Here is a 23,385-nt window from a genome sequence, read left to right as displayed (position 1 = left end):
CACTTTTTCTGAACGACAAGAGAAGCTCCGGATGGGATGACTTCTTCCTTTGGGTTAGTGGGACCAACTAACCCCGAGATGAACTCCACTGGACCATCTTCCCAGATTGACTGTACTTCTTCGTTGCTGCAAGAACCGAGTGCCAGCAGTCGAGAAATTTGTAGTCTAGTGCAACGTCTGAAATTCGGCCAAAAGCTCTAGGAGTCTAAGGACCCCCCAGAAGCAGGACCACCAGAGCTCCAGTCCCCTCACCAGAGTGCAGGACCCAAGGAGTGAAGGAAGCTCAACCGGTATCCGAGATTCGCGGTGGTGTACCGAGCACTGAAACCGCGAAGTGCCGATGATCCGAAAAGAGCCAGCTGCCGACGACCTCCAAATTGCTGCCGCAGGAGCCCACCAAACGTCCTCCCTCTTGTCCCCATGACTGAGGCTCAGGAACGAAGGGTCTGCACCGCTGCAACAGGACAGAATCCAGCAGCTCTTCTTCAAACCAGGAGGTACTGTTTAGACTTGGGTTACTTACCACTGTGTCTTTTTGATCTGTGCTTTCCAAGTTGATACTTGCATTGGCTTACCCTTAGAGTTGATTCCAACTCTGCTTCTCACAGGCTTAACGGCTTGTGACCCTACAGGGATTTCTACAAAACTCTAACTTTGTGCAAGACTTTATCTAAGAAGTGCCTCAGCTCTATAGACTGTGCTCCAATTGACTTTGGCTGTCCTGGCTCCCTGCAGACTCTAGTCCATTGACTGATATTTCTGTCCCTCAGTCGGCTCGTCAAGACTTCATTGGAAGATTCAGTTGTCCTCCCATAAATTGAGAACCTGTTTAACCTTTGTTTTCCTTCCTCTAACCTTTCCTTTCTGCAACATAAGAATCTGCAAAGTATAACTAGTGATATACAAATGCTATTACTGTCCTTGTGAATGAAGTCCCCTCCGGGTGTAGGAGGAAGTGTGTAAGAAGCATATCCATAGAGTATTCACCAACTTGTACTGATTGTGAAAAGTATTTTAAGTATATTTATGTGTTACATATCTTGCCCTTATTAAAGGACGCTCATTTAAAAATTGATGTTAAATAAATATTTATAACTGAAACCTTGAGTGTAAGTGTTACTTGGCTAATTGTATTTGCGGATTTCATAGCTACAGCTCTACAGCTCATATTTTCCCCTCTTGAGATAGGCCTGGCTGCTCAGTCACACTACCAACTTGTGTAGTACAGACCTATACCAAAATACCAAAAGGTGGGTTACCCTATACCAAGCAAATAAATGTTGTGTAGTGTTACTACATCAGTTCTTACCTAACAATCCGTCAGAATGTTCTTCCCATTTTAAGTCGGAAAACCCTGTAATCTAACCCCAACAGTAGAAACATAAGCTTTTAACTAAAGTAACATTCCTATTTCCTTCACCAGGAGAATGACTCCCTTTTCCTGGCTAACACTTCAGTCTTATAGCAATGTATGAGTAATTCCTTCAATGTTCAACTACAATGGACCAGGGAAATGGCTCCCTTCTCCTGGTCCTTCTGTCAAAGCTCAACACATTGTTTTTAAGTACTTGAGGGGAAAACTTGAATTGGTCCCTTTATTTTCTTCCAAGAAGTATAAGCTCACAGCCTTATTTGGCTTACACTTAACATTTTGGTGAGGGATACTATTCCTAGGGCTCTCTGTTTTTCTTTCATATGTCTCCTTACTGGTTTATCCAAAAGTATCTTGATGAGGGAGATGTCTCCCGAAGCACCCTGGTTTTCCAGATATATTTGATGTACCCGTGTGACACAGGAGTGGGCTCCCATTACACTCAGTCTTATCAGTGACATTAGATGCGACAAGGGAGAGGACTCCCGATGCCCTCTGCTTTATTTGTACCAACTCTCGTACAATAGCCATATGTTCTTTTATGCAGTGTGCTGTTCATGACATGGGAAGAACAACCTCTTCTCTTTCTTCCCAAGTCTCCCAGAGCATGTCCAAGACAACTGTTTGATCACGTCCATAAAAAGTTCAAAAGGAGGAAAACCTAACAAAGCCAGAGGGATTTCCAAATGGCAAAAAGAGCCCAAGGTATCATGGTATCCCAATTACATCCATCCACTTCTTGAGAACGTTTTTCAAGGTTTGGTGAAAACGTTCCACCAAACCATCTGCCTGGGTAGTAAATGGAAGTGCATATGGGCTTAATCTGTAGGATTCTGCCATCGCCTTGGATATACATGTACTGCCCTGATCGGTTACAATCTCTTTAGGAAATCCCACTCGGGACAAGAAAGGAATCCAATGTTTAAGCATTTGTTGGGATGTGTTGCCCTTTAAAAGGAAACGCTTCTGGATACCGAATAGCGTAATCTAGAATTACCAGGATGTATTTATATCCCAGTTTCGAAGGCTATAATGGCCCTATAATGTCCATCCCAATTCTTGAAAAAAAGGGTACCACGATGATAGGAAGCAGTTGTAATGGTGCTGGTGGTATTCTATGGGCAGCTGTCTTTTGACACAGGGCACAAGTAATGACAAAGTTTTAAATGTCGGCATGTACTCCTGGCCAGTAGAACCATGGTATTAACTGGCTTTGTGTCTTTGCCGTACCCAAATGTCCCAATGTTAAATGTGTATGCGCCATCTCTAGAACAATCCTCCTGTAGCTCAGAGGAACCACTATGTGAGTTCTAGATATCCCGTCTGGTGTAGTCCCCCCTCGTTACAAGAGGCCTTGTTGAGGTGGGAACAAAGGACCCCCTTGTGACCTCCCTTCATCTTCAGAGATTACCTTTGAAAATGCCTCTGAAAGGATTGGATCGTTTCACTGTGCAAAACGCCAGATCTGGGATGACCTCGGCTTCTTCTCAGGAGGATTTATTTATTGCCGTGGGTGCCTCGTCTGTTAGCATGTTTTTCAGCCTCGCCAAAATCCCTAGTGCCCCTTTTCGCCAGTTCTTGTTCCTGAACCTCTAAGGGTTTGGGAAAGAGCGCACACTCTAGGATTCCCTTAGTGATTTCTTCACCTGTCTCCATATGATAGGCCTTGTTTCCCATGGTTGCGAAGCAATATTTTTATATCACCCTGATAGCCTTGATCCATCACCCCTACCTACCATTACATCTAAGCCATATCTCAATGCTAGGCCTGATTTGGATACCAGGTGGATGTATGTGCCCTTTGGGAGAGGAGGGGAATACAATTAATCCAGTAGGGATTCTCCTACCTCTATGGTAGCATTACTACGCTAATCGAATCCAATGGACTCACTAGTGGTGAAAGTGGGTTTGGATGCTTTATTGGTTAGTTTGGAATATTTAAAGGGCCCCACAGGTTATATCAATTGGGCCAGATCCCAGGGTGCAGAAGAAGGAGTCTGACAAGGAGGGGTCACTGTGTGGATATATAAAAAACCTTTATAATATCAATTAAAAAAAACTATGTTTAAGGGGCTTGCTCTGCTTCGACCTAAAAAAACGTAGGGATCCATCAGAATGTTCGTCAAAAGAAAGCACAAGTTACTTTCTTACCTGGTAACGTTCTTTCGATGGAATGGTCCGACGACGTATTCCATATCTATGACAGTAATCACCACAGCTGTGCTGCTTCGGAAAATCTTTCGGTGTCTGCGTCGATACGCCATCCTCGAGGACGACCTCCGACGGCCGACGTCACCAGATGTTATAAGTAGGACGCACGACGCCCGTAGCCTCAGTTGTAGTTTTTTTCCCAGAACGTGTGGCACCAATCTTCTGCCAGTATGACCACAGAAAGCCTTGCGGAAACGTAAGCTGCAATCGCATAAGAAATTCTGTAGCGGGGTAGGCAGGGAGGGAGCGATATGGAATACGTCGTCGGACCATCCCATCGAAAGAACGTTACCAGGTTAGAAAGTAACTTGTTCTTCGAGGCGATTGGGTCCTCCGACGTATTCCATATCTATGACAGACTCCCAAAGCAGTACCAACTTAAGGAGGTGGGAAAAGAATTTAGAATATGCAAATTTAGAGTGCCCAATCAAATTGCAGAGTAAAGGACCACCTTGCCAAAGGCCAGATCCTGCCCCCGGATAGAATCGAGGGAGTAGTGACGTACAAAAGTATGGCCCGAAGCCCAGGTGGCTGCATCACAGATGTTACAAATAGCAACACCCCTCTGCAGGGCAGTAGAGGCAGCCATACCCCTGGTAGAATGGGCCCGTAAGCCTACCGGAGGGTTCTTACCCACCAATCGGTAACATCCGGAAATTGCCAAGATGATCCATCGAGACAAAGTCTGCTTAGTAACAGCTTGTCCCAAACGCCTTCCAGCGTAACCAATAAAGAGTTGATCGTCCACTCTGACCCGGGACATGCGTGAAATGTAGAAGCTTAAGGCTCTCCTAGGATCCAGCCTATGGAGCCTCTCCTCTTCCTTACCAGGATGTGGAGGAGGATAAAATGCCGGAAGAATAACCTGGCTTCAATGAAATTGCGACACCACCTTCGGAAGAAAGGAAGGACGAACTCTAAGGACAACCCTGTCCTTATGAAACACAGTGAAGGGTGGCTTAACTGAAAGTGCCTGTTACTCACTCACTCTGCGAACAGAAGTGACCGCAACTAAAAACACAGTTTTAAGGGTTAACAGTCTCAAAGGACAAGAATGCAAAGGCTCAAAGGGAGCACCCATTAGAAACTTGAGAACAAGGTTCAGATCCCAACCGGGCACCTGGAAAGGTGACAGAGGGAACACATTAGTGAGGCCTTTCAGAAACTGAGAAATTAAAGGGATTTTAAAATAAGAACACTCCTCAGACGAGTGCTTAAATATAGACAGCACCGCCAGGTAACCTTTAATGGTATCCACTTGCAGGCCCTTGTGGGCCAAAGAAAGCAAAAAAGATAGAACGACAGGAATGTCACATAAAAAAGGATCCACATTCTGAACCCTGCACCAGTCGCAGAACTTTCTCCAACGGCAACAGTACAGGGACTTTGTTGCCGGCCGTTTGGCCGAAAGCAACACCTCCATCACGTCTTCAGGGAGGTGCCAATCCTTATACCTCAACCTTTCAGAAGCCAAGCGTGAAGGTTGAGGGATCTGACCTCTGGATGGAGAACCTGACCCCCTCCCGTGAGAGCAGATCGTCTCGGTAGGGAAGACGACGTGGAGGGCAGAAGGACAAGTCAAGAAGGTCCGGGTAAAACGTTCTCCTGGCCCATACCAGAGCAATGAGGATCATCCGGGAACCGAACCTCCGTAACCTTCCCGGCACTTGCGGGATGACGGGGACTTGAGGAGACACGTACAGCAGCGGGAATGACCACTCCACCACGAACGTGTCTCCTAATGCTCCTCTTGGAGGAAATTCCCGCAAGCAGAACCTTTCCCACTTCCGGTTGACACTGGAGGTAAAGAGATCCACTTGAGGGGTTCCCCAAAGGGCGAAGATCTCCAGGAGAATCTCCTGAGCCAGCTACCACTTGTGAGAGATCGTGCTCTGCCTGCTCAGAGCATCCGCCGTCTCGTTTTCATCTCCGGCCAGATGAACTGCCGAGATCGAAAGTTCCTGCTGGATGGCCCAGAACCAGAGCTGCATCGCCTCCCTGCACAGAGGAAGTGACCCTGCCCCCCCTTTTTGTTGAGGTAGTGCATGGCCACCGTGTTGTCTGTCAGAATCAGGACATTCTTTCCTCGCACAGTCGGCAGAAAAGCCTTCAGGGCAAGCCTGACGGCCCTCAGCTCCAACAGATTGATATGGAGTCTGGACTCCGACGGAGACCAACGACCGCTGACTGTCAACTCGTTGGCATGCGCTCCCCATCCCATGAGGGATGCGTCCGTCACGATCGTCACCTCCAGCTAGAGTAGCCAAAATGGAGCCCCCCCTCATCAGATGGCCTTCAACGGCTCACCACAGAAGGTCCTGGGTGACCGTGGACGGCACCTGAACGGGGTCGGACATCCTGCCGGAAGACTGAGACCACTGGAGCTTGAGTGCCCATTGCAAAGATCTCATCCGCAACCTGGCCTTTGGCACCAGGAGAATGCAGGATGCCATGAGGCCGAGCAATCTCAAGAACTCGAACGGTAGGGGTAGACGTGAATCCCCCTTTCCTGAGATACGCTGCCACCACCACCATGAGCTTGGTGAAAACAAAGTGCGAGTCGCCAACCGCGAACCTCAGGTACTTCTTGTGCTTGGGATGGATCAGCACATGAAAATAAGCGTCCTTGTGGTCGAGAGACACCAACCAGTCCTGAAGTTGAAGGGCCTGGAGGACGAGAGAGTGTAACCATCTTGAACTTGTCCTTCCTGAGGAGCTTGTTCAAACCGTGCAAGTCCACGATAGGTCTAAATCCCCTGTCTTTCTTCGAAATCAAAAAATAAGGGGAATACCATCCCTTGTTCCTCTCTGCTACAGGCACCAGCTCTATTGCACCTTTCTCCAGCAGGGATTGAATTTCCTGCGCAAGGAGCGGATCCGGACTATCAAAGAGATTCCCTGGTGGATTGTCGTGAGGCCTCTGCCAGAAAGGAAGACAGTAGCCGTGGGCTATGATCTCCAGAACCCACACATCTGAAGTAATGGCACGCCATTCTACAAGATGCTGCTCCGGCCTTCCCCCAACCGGCGAAGCATGGGCCTCATGACTGAGCAGAAGCGGCTGTGGCGTTGCCTGAGGGCAAAGAGGCAACTGCTCGCGCGGCCTTGGCACCTCGAGTACCTTGTTTTCCACCTCTGGCACTCCGACGGTTGCCCCTTTGACTTGCAGCTCCTCTCGCTTTACTAAAGGATGAGTAATAACGAAAGGAACCTCCTCTCCATTGCTTTCCCCTAGGACGAAAAGGTGGAGGTTGGCGGACTGCAGCGCCCAACGACTTCGCTACAGCTTTGGAGGTCTACAACCTCTCAAGGCTCTTATCAGCCTTGCTGCCAAAAAGATGTTCACCATCAAAAGGCCTGTTGAGGAGCCTGGCTTGCACATCAGGAGCAAACCCCTACTTCCTCAACCACGCAAACCTGCGTATTACAGTGCTCGCCGCCATAGACCGGCTGACACAGTCTGCCATGTCCAAACCCGACTGAACAGACTCATACATTGCATCCTTGCCATCCTGAATAATAGCAAGAAAACCATCCCGTTCGTCCCCTTCGGGAATATGTTCAGCCGCTAAGGAAATACAGTTCCACAGAGTGTGCGTGAAACGTGACAAGGCACATACGGAGTTGGCCGCCTGAAGAGCCATACCCCCTGAAGAGAACACTTTCTTCGCCCAGCCATCAAAACGCTTGTCGTCCTTACCAGGAGGGATGGTAGGATACAACGCCTGCTTTGCTGAGGCCGTAGATGCCTGCACCACCAAACTCTCCGGAGTGGGGTGCATGGTCAAGTAGCAGGGGTCACTACTGGCTGGGCGGTATTTTCGCGGGAAAGACTTGCCCACTGCCGGTAGACTCTCCGGAGCAGTCCAAGCCGCTGCCACCCTTCTTTGCAAAGCCATATGGAATGGCAGTACCGGGTCAGTGGGTGGACCTTGGTCGAGGATATCCGCCAGGTCATCCTGCACAAAATCAACTGGGTGCGCCGACCACCCCAAGTAGTCCATGACCCTCGACATAAGGCGCCGGTACAATGACTCGGCATGGGTGCCAGGCTCAGGCCTACAGAACTCCACCTCCAGAGAGGTGTCCAGACCACTGGCGTCATGCAGTGACTGACGCAGGTCCTCAATCTGGCTATGACCAGAACGAATCTCATCTGGTACCGTCTCCGGAACCAACCCATCTTCAGAACCCTCTTCCACCTCGGAAATATACTCCATAGGCTGGAAAGTGGGCATTGAATAAGGGAGAAAGACATGTTTTGCCTTGGGCAGAGCCTTTCTAGTGGGTTATCCCGTGCCATGGGGTACCTCCGACACCACAGCCTCGAAAGGCGTCGAGTGAAACGGCGTCGACGTCGAGCGCGGCGCCAACAGCATCGACGGCTTCGACACAGGCCATGAGGACGGAGCCCCGAGCGTGTCCTTCGACAGCCTGGGCGCTGATGGCGTCGACGACTTCCTCGGAGGCGGAGCCTCGAGAGTCAGACGACAACCTCGGCACCACCTGCGTCGACGTCTTCTTCGAAGACTTCACAGGTGCACACGGGCTCTAGCGCGTCAAGGACCTGGAACTGGCATGACTAGAACGATTCCCTTGTCCTAGCAGGACCTCTCCTGCAAATCGTGCCGACCATCCGAGCCCGAAGGCGTACGAGCGGTGTCTCTAGTACTGTCACGACTGACCCCCCCCCTCGGAGACGCGGCCGGGCCGGAGCCCTGCGATTCAAGAATCGCCAACATTTTCTTCCCGAAGGAATCCCATTCCTCCGGAGAGCAACGCTTGGTGGGATAAGAAACCCGCCGACGGAGTCCTCGGATGAGGATGGGGAAGGCGACCGATGACAGCGCTTCCGGGAGTGCCTCGAAGAGGCAGAGGATTGGCGGGACCCACTCTGGGACCGAGACCCCCTAGACTTAAGACTACGATGCGGAGAGTCGCCCCTCGAATCGTCCGTCGAAAGCCCAGTGGACTTCGCCTTCCGTGGCTTGGACACCTTACCGACCGACGGCAGCTTCTTACGTTCCTGCAAGGCCTTGGACGTAAGCGACTGGCAGTCTACACAATCGTCCGTGTCGTGGGCCTCCCCGAGGCACCAGAGGCAGGCGTTGTGCGAGTCAGTCACCGACATCTTGGATCCGCAGTCCCCACACATCTTGAAGCCCAGACGTGGGGTGCAAGAAGAGGAAGACATCCCGATAATAGTTCACAAACGAACAGGTTCGAAGAACCAAAAGAACAGAAACTCCAAAGAGTCGAGGCGCGCCGAGAACTCCGAAGCGAACAAGTTCATGGAAAAAACGGACCTGAGGCTACGGGCGTCGTGCGTCCTACTTATAACATCTGGTGACGTCGGCGGAGGTCCTCGAGGACGGCGTATCGACGTCATCGACGCAGGACGCAGATGTCGAAAGATTTTCCTCAGTCAGAAAACCCTCTAATGTAACCCTAACAACTAGAAACCTACGCTTTTAACTAAAGTAAAGTTTGTGTTTCCTTCACCAGGAGAATGCCTTCTCCTGGTTAACACGTCAGTCTTACAGCAATGCAATTCCTTCAATTTTCAGCTACAATGGACCAGGGATATGGCTCTCTTGTCCTGGCCCTCCTGTCAAAGCTTCACACAGTGTTCTTTAAGTACTAGAGTAGAACACTTTAATTCCTTCTAATTAGTATAGAAGCTCACAGCCTTATTTGGCTTACACAACATTCTGTTGAGGGATACTATTCTCAGGGTTCTCCGTTTTTATTCCATATGTCTCCTTACTGGTTTCTCGGAAAAGTAGTATCTTGATGATGTCTCCCAAAGCACTCTGGTTTTCCAGCTGTATTTGATGTACCAGTACTACGAGGGAGAGGGCTCCCATTACACTCGGTAGACCACTGCGCAGAGGGAGATGACTCCCGATGCAATTGGTTCTATTCGGGCCATTCCCCGGACCCTGCCCGGTCTTTCCACTGTTATCTGCGGTATCCATGGCACACACCTCCAGTTGTTCTGGCGCCTCTCTTCCTTCTTCCAGTGGCAGGCTGGTGGTCTCAGTGTTGTTTGCAGACTCAATGGTCCACCTCTCTGCGGTCATGCCACGACAAAGTGAGTCTGCTCCCTGCCGGCTCCCCAGGATGATTGAGCAGCATCCAGTCGCTCTGGGGTCGGTCTTCCAAGTTTGAATTTCGCGGGTTTGGTTTGCTTACTGCTGGCTTCTCCGATGACTCTGTTGGTCCTTTCTTGCTTTCTTCTTTGTATTGTTGATCTCATCCGTGCGTAACATCAACACCACTCACTAAAGTCTCTTTAGTATTCTTCATACCTGCCGTGGGCCACCTCGTTACAGTGCTTGTCTGGCTTTGCATATGGTTACTCCATATGCTTCTCGTTCCTCTTCGTCCCAGTATGTTTTACTCTTGTCACAGTCATGGATTTACAGTAACACATGGTTCCATTATCCATGGTGGGAGAAAAGGGTGACCTTGAGAGTAGGGCATGTGAGACAGGGTTTTATGGATGTTTTTCCCCAGGTGGATGTCATTATCCAGCAGGAGAGGAGTCCCTCAATATAGGGTCCTCCCACATATTACCAACTCTAGGGGGGCTATCAGGTAGCAGTAACCTCTCACTAGCCACATTGGGAAAGGGATCCCTTCCGGGGAGAATTGACAAGACCTGGTGAATAGTAACAATGACCAATCGAAAAGAAGCAGAAGGGATATAGGCTTTTATCTTCAGCAACAAAAGTCAATTTTTAGCAATGGAATTGAACTAACTTGGCCACGTGAGATTTGAGACAAGAGAACTGGCTTCACAAACAGGTGTAGGAGCAATAGCAGAAAAAGGAAGAACCAAGCCAGGATTGAACTTGGATTGTTGAACGCGAGGAAGTTAATCACATAAATTATGTTTCAGAGGATTTCAATTTAAGGGAGTGAAAATATGAATTTAAGGGAGTGAAAAGTTGCACAATTTTCAATGGCACTGAAAGCATCTGTTACGCAAGATTGTGTGCAATATCCTTTGGAAGACTACAGCAACCTTGACCTCCTGGCCGTAGGAACCCAACCTCTGTATAAGTCTGCACTACACAGGTTGGTGGTGTGGCTGAGCAGCCAGGCTTATCCCAAGAGGGGTCAATGTGAGCAGTAGGGTTGTAACACAGTTTCACAGTGACAGTTATTCAAATAAGGAACAAGTTACTTACCTGTAACTGTTGTTCTCGAGCATGGGTCTGGCATGGATTCACATGCTCATGAATATTCCCCGTCATCAGGCTGGGAATCCTCGGTAAAGAAAAATCAGTATCAGTTTAGTTTCTGATCTGCCTTTCGTAGTAGTAACCAATCACTGATCACTGCGTCATACTGACCACAGCCAATGACTGCCATCTCCCTAAGCCCCGCCTCTGGCCACTTCTCGCCACTTCTCCTTCCTGCAAGATCTCTAGGGCCTCCGCCCTCTTGTCATCCGGTAGGAAGTCCAGCAGGGGGGGGGCGATCTTGTACCACAACTCCCTGTCGTAGCGGGCTACGATGGCTAAGGCGTTTGCAGCCTTAATCGTCGTCGCTGCCGATGAGATGACTCTGCGTCCCATCGTGTCCAATTTCTTTCCCTCGCCGTCCGGTGGGGAGGACGTAGAGGCCGAAGCCCCCCCCCCCGCTTTCTTCCTGGCCGCCGCGGAGACGACCGAGTCCGGGGTCGGCTGTGCCCGAAGGCACAAGGGGGCCGCGTCCAGGATCCGGTACTTCTTCTCGTACCGATCCCTTCTCGCAGGCGTTGTGGATGGGTTCTTGAGGAGGGCGAGACCCTCATCCCAGATATCGTCCAGTAGAGGTACAGCGAGGACCTTCTTCCTCTTGGTCTTGCGCCGTTGATAAAGGAAACCTTCCTTCTTCTTCTCTTCCGGGCAGAGCTGGAAAAGCTCGGATGCCCTGGCGATCATGGCATGAAACGATCCAATCTCGTCGGGCGGGGAGGAGGTGACGATGCAAGATCCTAGTCGTAAACCTCGTCGTCTGTACCCGTCGTGGCCGTGTCAGTCCCTGTATCATCCCCACGGGTCGTGGACGGGGAGGAGGGCTGAGCAGGGCGCGATGGTTGAAAAGGAGGTGGACGATGAATCCTTCTTCTCTTAGGAGGAGGGCTCCCAGAAGGGCCTGGCTCTGGGTCCCCCGTCGGGAGCGGTTCCTCCGTTGGTGGTAACGGCAATCTCGTCCTTATCTCCGAGCATAAGGACTGTATAGCCAACAAAATGGCCGCCGAGTTGTCTTGCGGCACTGGTTGAGGGGATTCCGACGGGTGGTCAGGAGCCTCGTCGGCACTCTCGACGTTCTCGTCTCCTACGTCGGGATCCCTCCCAACGGGCTGGTCTTCTTCCACGCCAATGCCGTGTGCGCTCACCGCCTTCTCCTTGGGGGGAGGGTCACCACCTCGCTCCCCCTCCGATGGGGCCTTCGAGCTCGACCGGGGTCTCTCCAGGAGCTTCGCCGGGTGCTCGGCCTTCCTCTTACCCGAGCCAGTGCGTTGGCTCGTGGTTGATGGCGCCGGGGAGGATGCGCCCTGCCTGGCAGCCGTAGAGCCCGACCGTTTGGCGCTCCCGATGCCAGCAGACTCACAGTGCTTGGCCTTCTGTTGGACCCCCGTCACCGGGGAGCCCTCAAAGGTCTTAGAAGACCGCTCAGACTTCTTCTTCTTCTTCTTCTCGCCTGACGGGCTTTTACCTTCCAGCCAGTTGGCGAGACGCAGATGGCGGTCCTTCATGGTCCGCTCCGACATATTGCCGCAAAACGCACAGTCCTTCTCCACGTGCGTCTTGTCCTCATGCAGGCAGTAGAGGCAAAGGGAGTGTTCGTCCTCAAAGACATTCTGAAGCTGGCATCCAGGGCAGACCCTGAACAGCTTTCCGGGCGTCGAGCTTCCCTTCTCCTGGGCCATGACCGAGATGGGCCTGAGAAACTTCTGGAGTCCTCCAAAAGCGTGGCTCGACGAAATCTTCACCCTTGAGGGGCATAGAGGAATCCGACACGGGTCCCCGTTGATCGGATAAAGAAACGGTGGAGCTTGAGGCTCTTTTGACTGAAAAAAGTGAGAATTTTCCTATGAAAAAGCGCAAAAACTCACTACAGCTCGAGAGCAATAGCACGAGGATCCCAACACATGAACGTGCGGTAAAAATCTGAAGATGGCTGCCAGAGGCGGGGGTTAGGGAGATGGCAGTCATTGGCTGTGGTCAGTATGACGCAGAGATCTTTTGCAAGAACCTCTCTGCAGTCAGCCGGGATATCGTACCCTCCAAACTCTAGTGCTGCAGGAGCCAGGCCTGCAAGTTCAGCGACTGTGGGTCGTGATGGAGAATGGCGCCCCCTTCTCTGGAGAGAAGATCCGCGTCTGCCGGCTGCTTGACTGGTGGGGACGTTGACAAGTCCAGAAGGTCCGGGAACCAGATCTGCCTGGGCTACGCCGAGGATCATTCTGCACCTGGACTTCTTGAGCTGGTTGATGAGGCGGAGCAGCAACGGCAATGGAGGGAACACGTATAGAAACAGGCCGTCCCAAGGGAACGAGAAAGCATCGCCCATGCTACTCGGCTGCGGGAACCTGCTGGCGAACCTCTGGCACTTGGAGTTCGTCGCCGTCGCGAAAAGGTCGATCCAGGGTTTGCCCCATCGTCGAAAGAGCCGATCCACCTGGTCCTGACGTAGTTCCCACTCGTGGCACAAGCGCAGCTCCCTGCTGAATGAGTCGGCGATGGTGTTTTTTATTCCGCCAAGTGGAAGGGAACCAGAAACATCCTTTGGGCGACGGCCCAGTGCCACAGATCCTGGGCTTCCTTGGATAGGGCTGGGGATCTGGTGCCCCCCTGCTTCCGTATGTAGAACATCGTGGTGGTGTTGTCGGTGAATATCCTCACCACTTTGTCCTTGAGGGACGCTAGGAACGACTTGAGTGCCCAGAACACTGCTCGGAGCTCCAGAATGTTGATGTGGAGAGACCTCTCCTCCGGGAGCCAAAGGCCTCTTGCGTGAAGATCTCCGGTGTGGGCCCCCCAACCCTCCAGAGAGGCGTCCGTCATCACCGTCTCCTGAAACGCCGGGGTTTGAAAGTCCGTGCCTGTAGTGAGGTGAGCACGGGTACCCCACCATAGGATCGCCTGACGGAACTCCTCGTCGAGAGGGATCCTGTCCTCGAAGCAGCCCGTCACCTGAAACCAGCTGGCGTCGAGGAACTCCTGTAGCAGACGCATCCGAAGTCTACAAAGGGGTACAAGATAGAATCATGAGGACATCATCCCGAGGAGGGACTTGATGGACCTCACCCTGGCCACGTCCGTGGCTAGCAGGCGCCACACCTTGCTGAGGATGGTCTTCGTCCTCTCCTCTGACGAGGAGGCCAATTGCCCCACTGTATCGAGCTTCACTCCCAGAAACAGTGCTACTTGCAACGGAACCAGGTGCGATTTGGGGTAGTTGATGGCGAACCCCAGTTCCGTGAGCAGCCGGACGGTTCTCGCAGTGTGTACGACGGCGAGTTCTCTTGTCCTTGCCCGGATTAGCCAGTCGTCCAGGTAGGGGTAGCCGTGGATCCCCTGCAGGCGCAGCTGCACCGCCACTGGTGCCAGGCACTTGGTGAATACCCTGGGTGCCGACTTTAATCCGAACGGTAGGGCTCTGAATTGGTAGTGGCGTCCCTGAACCACGAACCTGAGAAACTTCCTGTGCCCTTTTAGAATGGGGATGTGGAAGTAGGCATCCTCCAGGTTCAACGGCGATAGGAAGTTGCCCTCCTCCAGCTGTCCCAGCACGTGCTGGAGGGTGACCATCCTGAATTTCTGCGCCTTGATGTATTTGTTTAACCGACGCAGGGCCAGGATGGGGCGCCAACCGCCTATCTTCTTTCTGACGAGGAAGTACCTTGAGTACACTTCGGAGCCCCAGAGCCTCCTGGGGACGAGCTCGATGGCACCTTTCTTGAGCATCGCCCTTACCTCCAACAGCAGTTGAGGGACGCGATTCTCCTTCCTGGCCACAGGAGGAATGTGAGGGCACTTCTTTTGGAATTCCAGTGAGTGACCGTTGGCCAGGGTGTCCAGCACCCAACGGTCGGTGGAGACGGACTCCCACACCCTGACTAACTTCGTCAGCCGGCCTCCCACCAGCGTGCTTCGGTGAGGGCCCGACAACACGGCTGGGTCAGTCTTGCTTGGAGGCGGCTTTGCCGACGACGGCGGGATCCCCCTTGCTTGCCGCGACCTCTGTAGGCCTCCTGGGAATAGGAGCGGGCCGCCTGGCGCTAAGTGGAAGAGCCACCGCTGGATCCTTTGGAGGCACCCTGTCTGCCTCTGGAGCTCCGAAAGGGCCGTCGTTGTTGAAGTACCCCTAGGGCCCAGGCCGTCTCCGAGTCGGTCTTGATGGCCTGGACTCGTCCACCGCCTTACCAAAAAGGTTGTTGCCGTCGAACGGCATATCCAACACTCTGGTCTGGACGTCCTAGCGAAAGTCTGTCGCCTTGAGCCATCCTCGTCGTCGGAGGCAAACTCTGTTGCCCAGTTGGCGAAATCCGATATCGGCAATGTCCGTTGACACCGTTATGGCGTGATCCAACGCCACCTCGCCTTCCTGCAGAATTTGTAGGGCCTCCGCCCTCTTGTCGTCAGGTAGGAAGTCTAGCAGGGGAGCTATCTTGAACCAGAGCTCCATGTCGTGGCGGGCCACGATTGCTAAGCCATTGACCGCCTTAATTGTCGCTGTTGCCGCCGACGAGATGACTCATCCCATGGAGTCCAACTTCTTGCCCTCGCTGTCCGGCGGGGAAGTGGAAGCCGACGCACCCGCTGCTTTCTTCTTAGCCGCTGCCGAGACGACAGAGTCCGGCGTGGGCTGGGCCCTGAGGCACAAGGGGGCGGCATCGGGGACTCGGTACTTCTTCTCGTACCTGTCCCTCTTGGCGGGTGTCGTGGAAGGGTTCTTGAGGACAGCAAGCCCCTCGTCCCAGATGTCGTCGAGCAAAGGCACCGCGAGGACCATCTTCCTCTTGGCCTCTCGTCATTGGTAAAGAAACTCTTCCTTTTTTTGTTCTTCAGGGCAGAGCTGGAAGAGCTCGGTTGCCCTGGTTATCATGGCGTGAAAGGAGCCAATTTCGTCGGCTGGATAAGCCCGAGGGAGGGGGGGGTGATGATGGGATGTCCGCTGTCTCATCGACGCCATCGTTGTCCGTCCCCGTCGCTCTATCCGTCGCCGTATCCTCTCTAGGGTCCGACGAGGGGGATGAGGGGTCCACAGGCTTCGCGGGTACGAAGGGCGGAGAGGGGTGGACTCTCCTCCGCTTGTTCGGAGGGTTTCCCGACGGGCCTGGTTCTGGATCCTCCGTCGGGGTCCGTGGTAATCTCATCCTTATCTCGGTACATAAGGATTGGATCGGGTAATGGCTGCGACGGACGGGATGGCGCTCCACTGGGCCCTCTTCGTCAACATCGTCGCTATCTTCGATCACGTCAGCGGGGACCGTCCCCTGGGATCGAACCTTCTCGAACCTCTCGTTGAGGCCTATAAACCTCTCGTTGAGGCCCTTATCGGTTTCCACCAGCTCCTCCTCAGAGGCTGATTCCGAGTCTGTAATGGCCACCGCCCCCCCCCCCCCTCTTTTTCCACCGGGGACTTTACAGGGGTCTTAACGATGGGCTGGAAAGAGGATTCCCTCTCCGGTGGCAGGGATACTCTGGGCCCAGAGGCCGTTTCCACTGGCGTAGTCTCAGCCGGCTTTGCCAGGGTTGCAGCGACCACTTCGATAGAGGCCTTTGCCGGCTGGATCAAAGCCCTCACCACCTTAGGTGCGTCCTGGGCCTTCGCCTTGGGGGGAGGGTCAGCGCCTTGCTCCCCCTTCGAGATCGACCGGGGTCGCTCCAGCAGTTTACCCGGGGTCTCTGACTTCCTCTTCCCCGAACCAGAACGCTGGCTCGTGGTTGAGCGTGCCGGGGAAGTCGCGCCCTGCCTTGCAGCCGAAGAGCCCGACCTTTCGACGCTCCCGGTGCCCGCAGACTTGCGGTGCTTGGCCTTCTGTTGGGCCCCCGTCGCCGGGGCGCCCTCACAGGACTTGGAAGCCCGCTCCGACTTTTTCTTCGCCTTCTCACCTGCTGTGCCCTTCTCCAGCCAGGCGGCGAGGTGGGAATGATGATCTTGTTTGGTCCGTTCCGAAAGGTTCTTGCAGAACGCACAGTCCTTCTCCACGTGCGTCTTGTCCTCATGAAGGCAGAGACATCGCAAATGCTCGTCCTCCTTGAAAACGTTTTGTAATCCGCATCCAGGGCAGCAACTGAACAGCTTGGATCCGGGCGTCGAGCTTCCCTTGTCCTGAGCCATGTCCGTAGAGGTAGGCCGCAGATCTTCCGGAATCCTCCAAGAAGCGTAAACTCGACGTAAACTTCACCCTTGAAGCGCGTAGAAGAATTCCGAAACGGGTCCCCGCTATCGGAAGTAGAAACGGTGGAGCTTGAGGCTTGATTAAACCAAAAAAATGTGAAAATCTCCTGAAAAAGCGCGAAAACGCAGCAAAAACTTGAGAGCTAAAGCACGAGGACTCCCAACACTTGAGTGTGCGGTAAAAATCTGAGGATGGCTGCCAGAGGCGGGGTTTAGGGAGAGGGCAGTCATTGGCTGGGGGCAGTATGACCCAGAGATCAGTGATTGGATACTACTAAGAAAGACGGATCAGAAATGAAACTGATATTGATTTTTTCTTTACCGAGGATTCCCAGCCTGACGACGGGGAATATTCATGAGCATGTGAATCCATGCCAGACCCCATGCTGGAGAAGTACTTTTTTAACCTTCCAATGTCAAGTAAATTTCACCCTTTCCTGGGGGAAAGATAAAGGCACAGAGTCAGAGGTAAGAAGAGTTGCTCAGGGAGCCAGCACAGCCAATGTTAGTTGAGCAAAGTCTTAGGGGAGCTGAAGATCTACTTTGCAGGTAAGTAAATGTCTTGCACAATGTTTTTAGAAAGGTTTGCATAAATAAGATTCACTTGAAGGGCCACAAGCTGGGAGGCTTGTGAGGGGCAAAGCTGCAAGCAGCTCTACAATGGTACCCAAGACAAGTCTCAACTGAGAGCAAGTAAGGCTACACCACAAATCCTCTTCGGTTTACAGTACCTTTGGTTAGAAGAAATGGTTCCAGCTGGCTTCTGCTCCTGGGCCTCAGTCGTTGGGACTCCTGCACTGCAATGGTAAGGTCAGCGGCAGCAATGGGCAAACCTCAATTCAGCTGCACTTTGTGGTTTCAGCTCCTGGAGTCTACAGCAAATAGCAACACTGCAGTTCTCGGAGACCACTTCAGACTTTCCCCGCATCTAGGGCCCAGCACTCTCTTGAGGTGGCTCAGGCTTGATCAGTCCTGCTTCAGTAAGTCCAGAGGATCTTCCTGGCACTCGGGTCCGACTTAAAAGCGATCCACTCGGTTTGGTGTTCCTCTCCCTGGCACTTCGGTTCCAGCAGCAGCAGCAGTGGAGCCAGCCAGACATACTGGAGCCAGAGGTGGGCTTCACTCGTGAATCCTGCCAAAGGCAAAACAAACAAAGGGACCAAACCTGCTTTGGTACGCAGAGTAAATCTTAAGGAGGACCTTTCCAACATGAAATGGTGAAAAAAGAAGACCCGGGCCAACTTGCAGTAAAACACACAATGGTAGTAAAAAGTAAACCACTGCCACCAGCCAATAATTGTAGAAAGGGTAACAAAAATGTTACATGAGAAACTAGACAAAGGGAATACTAAGTAACCCCTCCAGCACCCTATGGTAAGATAGTGTGTGCTGGGCCTAGAAAGTTACAAAATTAAGTAAAGTCAATTTCACTTCACTGCTCTTGGAAACAGTAGTTTCACCAAGAGAAGGTATTTAAACCTTTGGGAAATCTAAGACTTCCCTGTGCCTATGGAGTGTGTCAGACTCCAAAGTCAAATGAAACAGAGAGCAAATCACAGAAAAATACATGAGAGATTGGGAAAAAGGTCTCACTCTCTCCAGGTTAGAAATTCCAGCAAAAGAGCTGGGGGTCTCTAAGGTAGAAGAAAATTAGCACATTTCTGAAAATTCTCACTAACAGCATCTCAAAAGTAAAGGAAAACGGATGACACCAAATGATAAAGTTGTGAGTCATCAGCATTCTGGTGGAGTGAGATCCTGCCACCTAGCCCAAAATCTCCCTGTGGCTCCATATAAATACTGAATAAAGATGGTGACAGGATCAATCCCTGAAGGAATTAACCTGAACACGCAGACCTACCGTTTAGGAAAGAAGCAAACCAGTCCAGAACAGCACACCCGATCACCATGTGTCCTGCCATGTTAAACATAGCCCCCATAGCCGAGCAAACTTAAAGTCTCTGAAAGATTTAGTAGTATAAGGAGAAGAGATCCACAGTCCAGTATGTCAGTGACATCTTAACCACCTACAAAGTAGCTAACTTTATACCATAGAACTAAAGCCCAGGGCATCTGACTGACTAGGACATCTCCCTTGGGGGCTAACATATGGTGCAGATTTGTTTACAAGATTCTAAACATGTGCAAGTTCTCAAAGTCACAGCTTCAAAGATGCAAATAGACAAACAAAAGAATTTGCCAAAAACGTTCAATAAATAAACTTTGAATAACATTGGTTAATGCAATCTTCAAGAACCTCTTCAAGATTGTATTAACCAATTTTACAGAAGAGCACTAGTAATGCATATTTTTGGATAAAAATGTGTTTGGTAAAAACAAAACAATAATATAAAAACTGTTTACCTCTGTAAAACCATCTTTGAGAGGTGAAATGGGCGCTGAATGGGTTTGTCCAGGAAGAACTATGTTTTTCCCTTCTTCAAACGGACGAGTGGGTATCCGATGAAGGTAACCATAACCAATGCCACAGCCTAGACTTTAAAAAACAAACACAAAAATAGCTAAATGAAGCAATTATAAAGCAGTCACATCTGACATATGATGTATAGATAATTAGTTTACCTGCCATCCCCGCCCCAGGCAGAATTTGGGGTAATGATCACTTCCCGGCAGTTATCCGTGTCCGTATTGTACACATAAAGTTTCAATGGTTTACCTTCATGCGATTCAATAAGGGAAAAGAGATCTTCAGACTGTGATGCGTTTACGGGAAGGAAAAATGGAGGAAAAAAAAATACCTTAAGAATAGCATAAATTATCAACCAAAAATAATTTTGAAGGGCACATAACAATATGTGGCATATTTCATAGCTTGGCACAACCTGTGGTAAATTGGATTAGGAAATAAAAGGGGTACACCATTTTCTAATTTTCCAAATGAAGTTATTCACACATGGTTAAAAAGATTTCTTTTAAATTATCTGCTCATACCACAACTAGAGCTTTCGAGTAATGCCATGCCCACTGTATCAATGTGTAACCCTGGACTCAATTCCAGCACAATTTGTATAGGGTTGTTATTCTATTTGTATCAAAACGAAAAAATATAATAACCTGGGTTTGGCAGGTAAGCTACATCATGCCTGTACAAGAAAATAAAATAATATATTCCCTGTAAGCATCAATGGGTGTGTTTTTGTTGTTTATTGGTGGGTTGTAGGCCATCCAGGTATTGGTTCCATGCATGTGTGTCTTCCAAAATGTGGGAGGATTTATTTTTATCATCATCAGTGCTTGTATGAAAATGAAATTATATTTTTCCATTTTGTCGCAATTGTTGGGTTTCGTATGTCCGGGTTGCGAAATAGTGGGTGGTGGGATCTCCTGCCTGCAGGGGGAGTAGGTGCATGAGTGAGTTAATTGGGAACCCACTGCAGAGCGCGAAGGTGGGAGGTCCCACGGGATTTTTTTATGTGTGGCGTTTGGAACAGGGAGGACGCGAAAGAGAGCGAGCGAGTAGGACTCGTGGTGTTGACTCTCCTTAGCGCCGACACCCGCTGCGGGGGCACGTCACTAGATGCTGCACACCCACACACTACTTGTCCACATTATATTCATACTACCTTCCTCCCTCGTAGCCTCCCCCTAACCAGATACCCAAATGAGAGGCAGGAGTGGAAGTAAAATTGCCACAGCAAACTTTATTAAGGTACATAAAGTCAAGAGTTATTTTACAGGTGTTCCATTTCGCCGCTACCCTCAGGATTAGCACCCATCCCAACCCGGGACCCCGTCCATACTCGAAAAACACACTGCTGCACTCTGTTCTGCTACGCAGCTGCCACATTAACCCATCCCACTGTTGAATACCGCATGTCCCTCGCCTGCCCTCTCCTTAGCATTCTGGGAGTAGTAGTCCCTGGTTGCTTCATTTGGGTAAAACAAAACCCACTAAAATGGCAGCCACCCAGCTTACCTCCCACCTGCCCTTAATACCATGCCCCCGTACCCCCACCATTCTTACATATATTGTCCTGCCTTGCCTTCTTCCACTCCACTAACGAGATCCTACCCTAACGTGTTTTGCTAAATGCTGAGCGCCCACACGTTAACGGCCCTCCTTCCCCCTTGATGGCAAATGCCCTTTCTTCCATATCACCTTCAATTCCAAACATGACGCCAAGGACGCCCCTTCCTATACATTGTCAATGTATGGATGCTATTGATGCTATTTATGTATGCCTAAGATATAAAAGCCACTCATCAGGCTTGACAAACTCGGGAGTATAGTGCCTTTATTTTACGCATAGTATCCTGCAAGAGTAAACAGTTGATATAGAGGTCTAATATAGCGTATGCTCACTGAGTATGAAGGTATCCCAGGAGGTAGCCCAGCAACGCGCTCCTTGTGGTGGCAATTCTACACGGTCATAGGATCCAGGTTGGTGCTCATGGCCCAAAATGATGTCCCCTGATTCTTGTATTCGCATATGGGTGCGGTAAGGTGTGTGTCCTTTAGTCCTGATCCCTAGTGGTTGCTAATTTAACAGTTTCGCTCATAACCCGTCCAGTGGTTATACAACGCTCAAGGGCATTTACACCTTACACATGTCTAACCAATACAGTTGTAATGGCCAATGTAAGTGTAAACCCCTACTTTATTGTGGGGCGGGGGGTTCATTTTGGTGAATGGATTGTGTGTTCACAATTATTTCAGCAGTCCTGTTTTCATTTCTGTTGCGTTTTGCGTATCCCTCATGTGGGTTTCTCAGAGGGACATACGTTACAACAGCAGGGGGAGCAGGTTGGTGGCTGAGGTGATTCTACCTCAGGTGCGAAGAGAAGTTGCCCGCTCTTAGCTAAAGGTGGGCAGGACCACAATGGGTCTGGGTCCCTCCTCCCTCCATGCCTCCCCTCAGGCCAAAGCATAAATTACTGTTGAAAAACTGATTAGCAGAGTTTGCTAATTTTATTCTTTTTGATTGGCAAACAAACCCATTTGATTAGCAATTTTGTACTAATATTGTTTTTGTAACCAGAAGTTATTTGTACCCAAGATAATACAGCAGTTTTGCGTACCGCTGAAATAAGACATTATTGAGAGTAGTCCGGCCTTGCAAATTCTTTAAACTTCAACTAAACCTGCAGGTTGGGTAACTTAGTTTACCTATTCAACCCAAGTGAAATGCACTCAACCAATAGTACCGGAGGACAAAAAAATGTAATTTCTGTAAAATGGTGCATGTCATGACAAACCCACTTTGTTTGGCACACTGCTGCCATCCAGAGGCCAGCCATGCACAATGCAACTTTTATTTTACATTTATTGCAAACAAACTAAATGTTAAATAAATGTTTCGAACATCTCTTGCAAATGCTACTGGCCCGTCACAAAATGTACTGTACTATGCGAGTGGGCGAAAAGACTTTGCGAGCCATAGAGGAGGGTCTGTAAAATGTAAATGGTTAGCTGCATGAATGAACAGAAATGAATATATATTATTAAAAGGCTCTGAAAACAGTATGGTCAGCTGTCTCCTGCAGGTGGTAACATATGATATAATCATAAATCAAAGTGAGCTCTGGAGGCTAACTACAGTGTTTGGTAGTGCAGTAGATATGTAGATGTACAGACCGGATGGAACTATATGTATTTTGTATTTTATTTATTTGTAATGTGCACCATCCAGCCCGAGGGCATCAGGGCGCAAAACTTGAAATTATTTACATACATAGTTACATATGACAATGCATTACTTACCGTAAAAGCATTTCTGATGGTTGTATCTGCGTAGATTCACATGCTGTGCATAGTCCGACATCCAGTGGTCACTGCGGATATTGCATTTTGTTTTTTGTAGTCGAAAAGGGGACGTCGACAAGGCGTGTCTGTAACACTATCCCTATAGTGACGTGCAGTATACCTACAATCCCTCACGCGTCGAGGTCCCTCTGTTTGTATTTTTTCTACCCTGATGGAGCCTATTAGACGTGAGTGAGTACAGAAAAGAGAGCGATAAAGGATGTCTATGTTCCTTCCATCCGAGCGGGGAGGAAGGGTGGGCGCATGTGAATCCAAGCAGATACAACCATCATAAATGCTTTTACGGTAAGTAATGCATTGTCTTCTGATGTTTGTTAATCTGCTTAGTATCACATGCTGACTAGCGAGCAGTACCCGGAGTTGGAGGGGGGTTGTGAGAAGGAACAGTAGTAAAAAGATGTCTTAATACTGCTTGTCCCACCTGGGAATCAGATCTAGAGCGGGTATCAAGACAGTAGTGTTTTGTAAAGGTGTGTACAGAACTCCAGGTTGCCGCTTTGCAAATGGACTCAAAAGGGACATTTGCAATGAATGTTATGGAAGCCCCAGTGCCTCGAGTAGAATGTGCTCTCGGCTTGAAGGGTAGTTCTCTCTTAGCACGAGAGAAACA

General features: G+C 50.3%; 1 protein-coding gene across 2 annotated transcripts in view; it reads right to left on the bottom strand.

The window, feature by feature from the left end:
* GORASP2 (golgi reassembly stacking protein 2) overlaps positions 1-23,385 on the bottom strand; it is a 547,667-nt gene that overhangs the window by 246,570 nt on the left and 277,712 nt on the right. For both annotated transcript variants that reach the window (XM_069616189.1, XM_069616190.1), the window contains exons 5-6: positions 19,574-19,704; positions 19,355-19,487 (exon numbers count right to left, since the gene is read on the bottom strand). In XM_069616189.1, coding sequence (XP_069472290.1) covers positions 19,355-19,487; positions 19,574-19,704 — 264 coding nt within the window. The remainder of the gene's footprint in view (positions 1-19,354; positions 19,488-19,573; positions 19,705-23,385) is intronic.

The sequence above is a fragment of the Ambystoma mexicanum genome, chromosome 9 (assembly GCF_040938575.1).
Source record: "Ambystoma mexicanum isolate Mex_15411 chromosome 9, UKY_AmexF1_1, whole genome shotgun sequence".
In the NCBI taxonomy this organism is placed as follows: Eukaryota; Metazoa; Chordata; class Amphibia; order Caudata; family Ambystomatidae; genus Ambystoma; species Ambystoma mexicanum.
The sequence above is the reverse complement of the archived record's forward strand: the minus strand, read 5'-3'. Positions and strand labels throughout refer to the sequence as shown.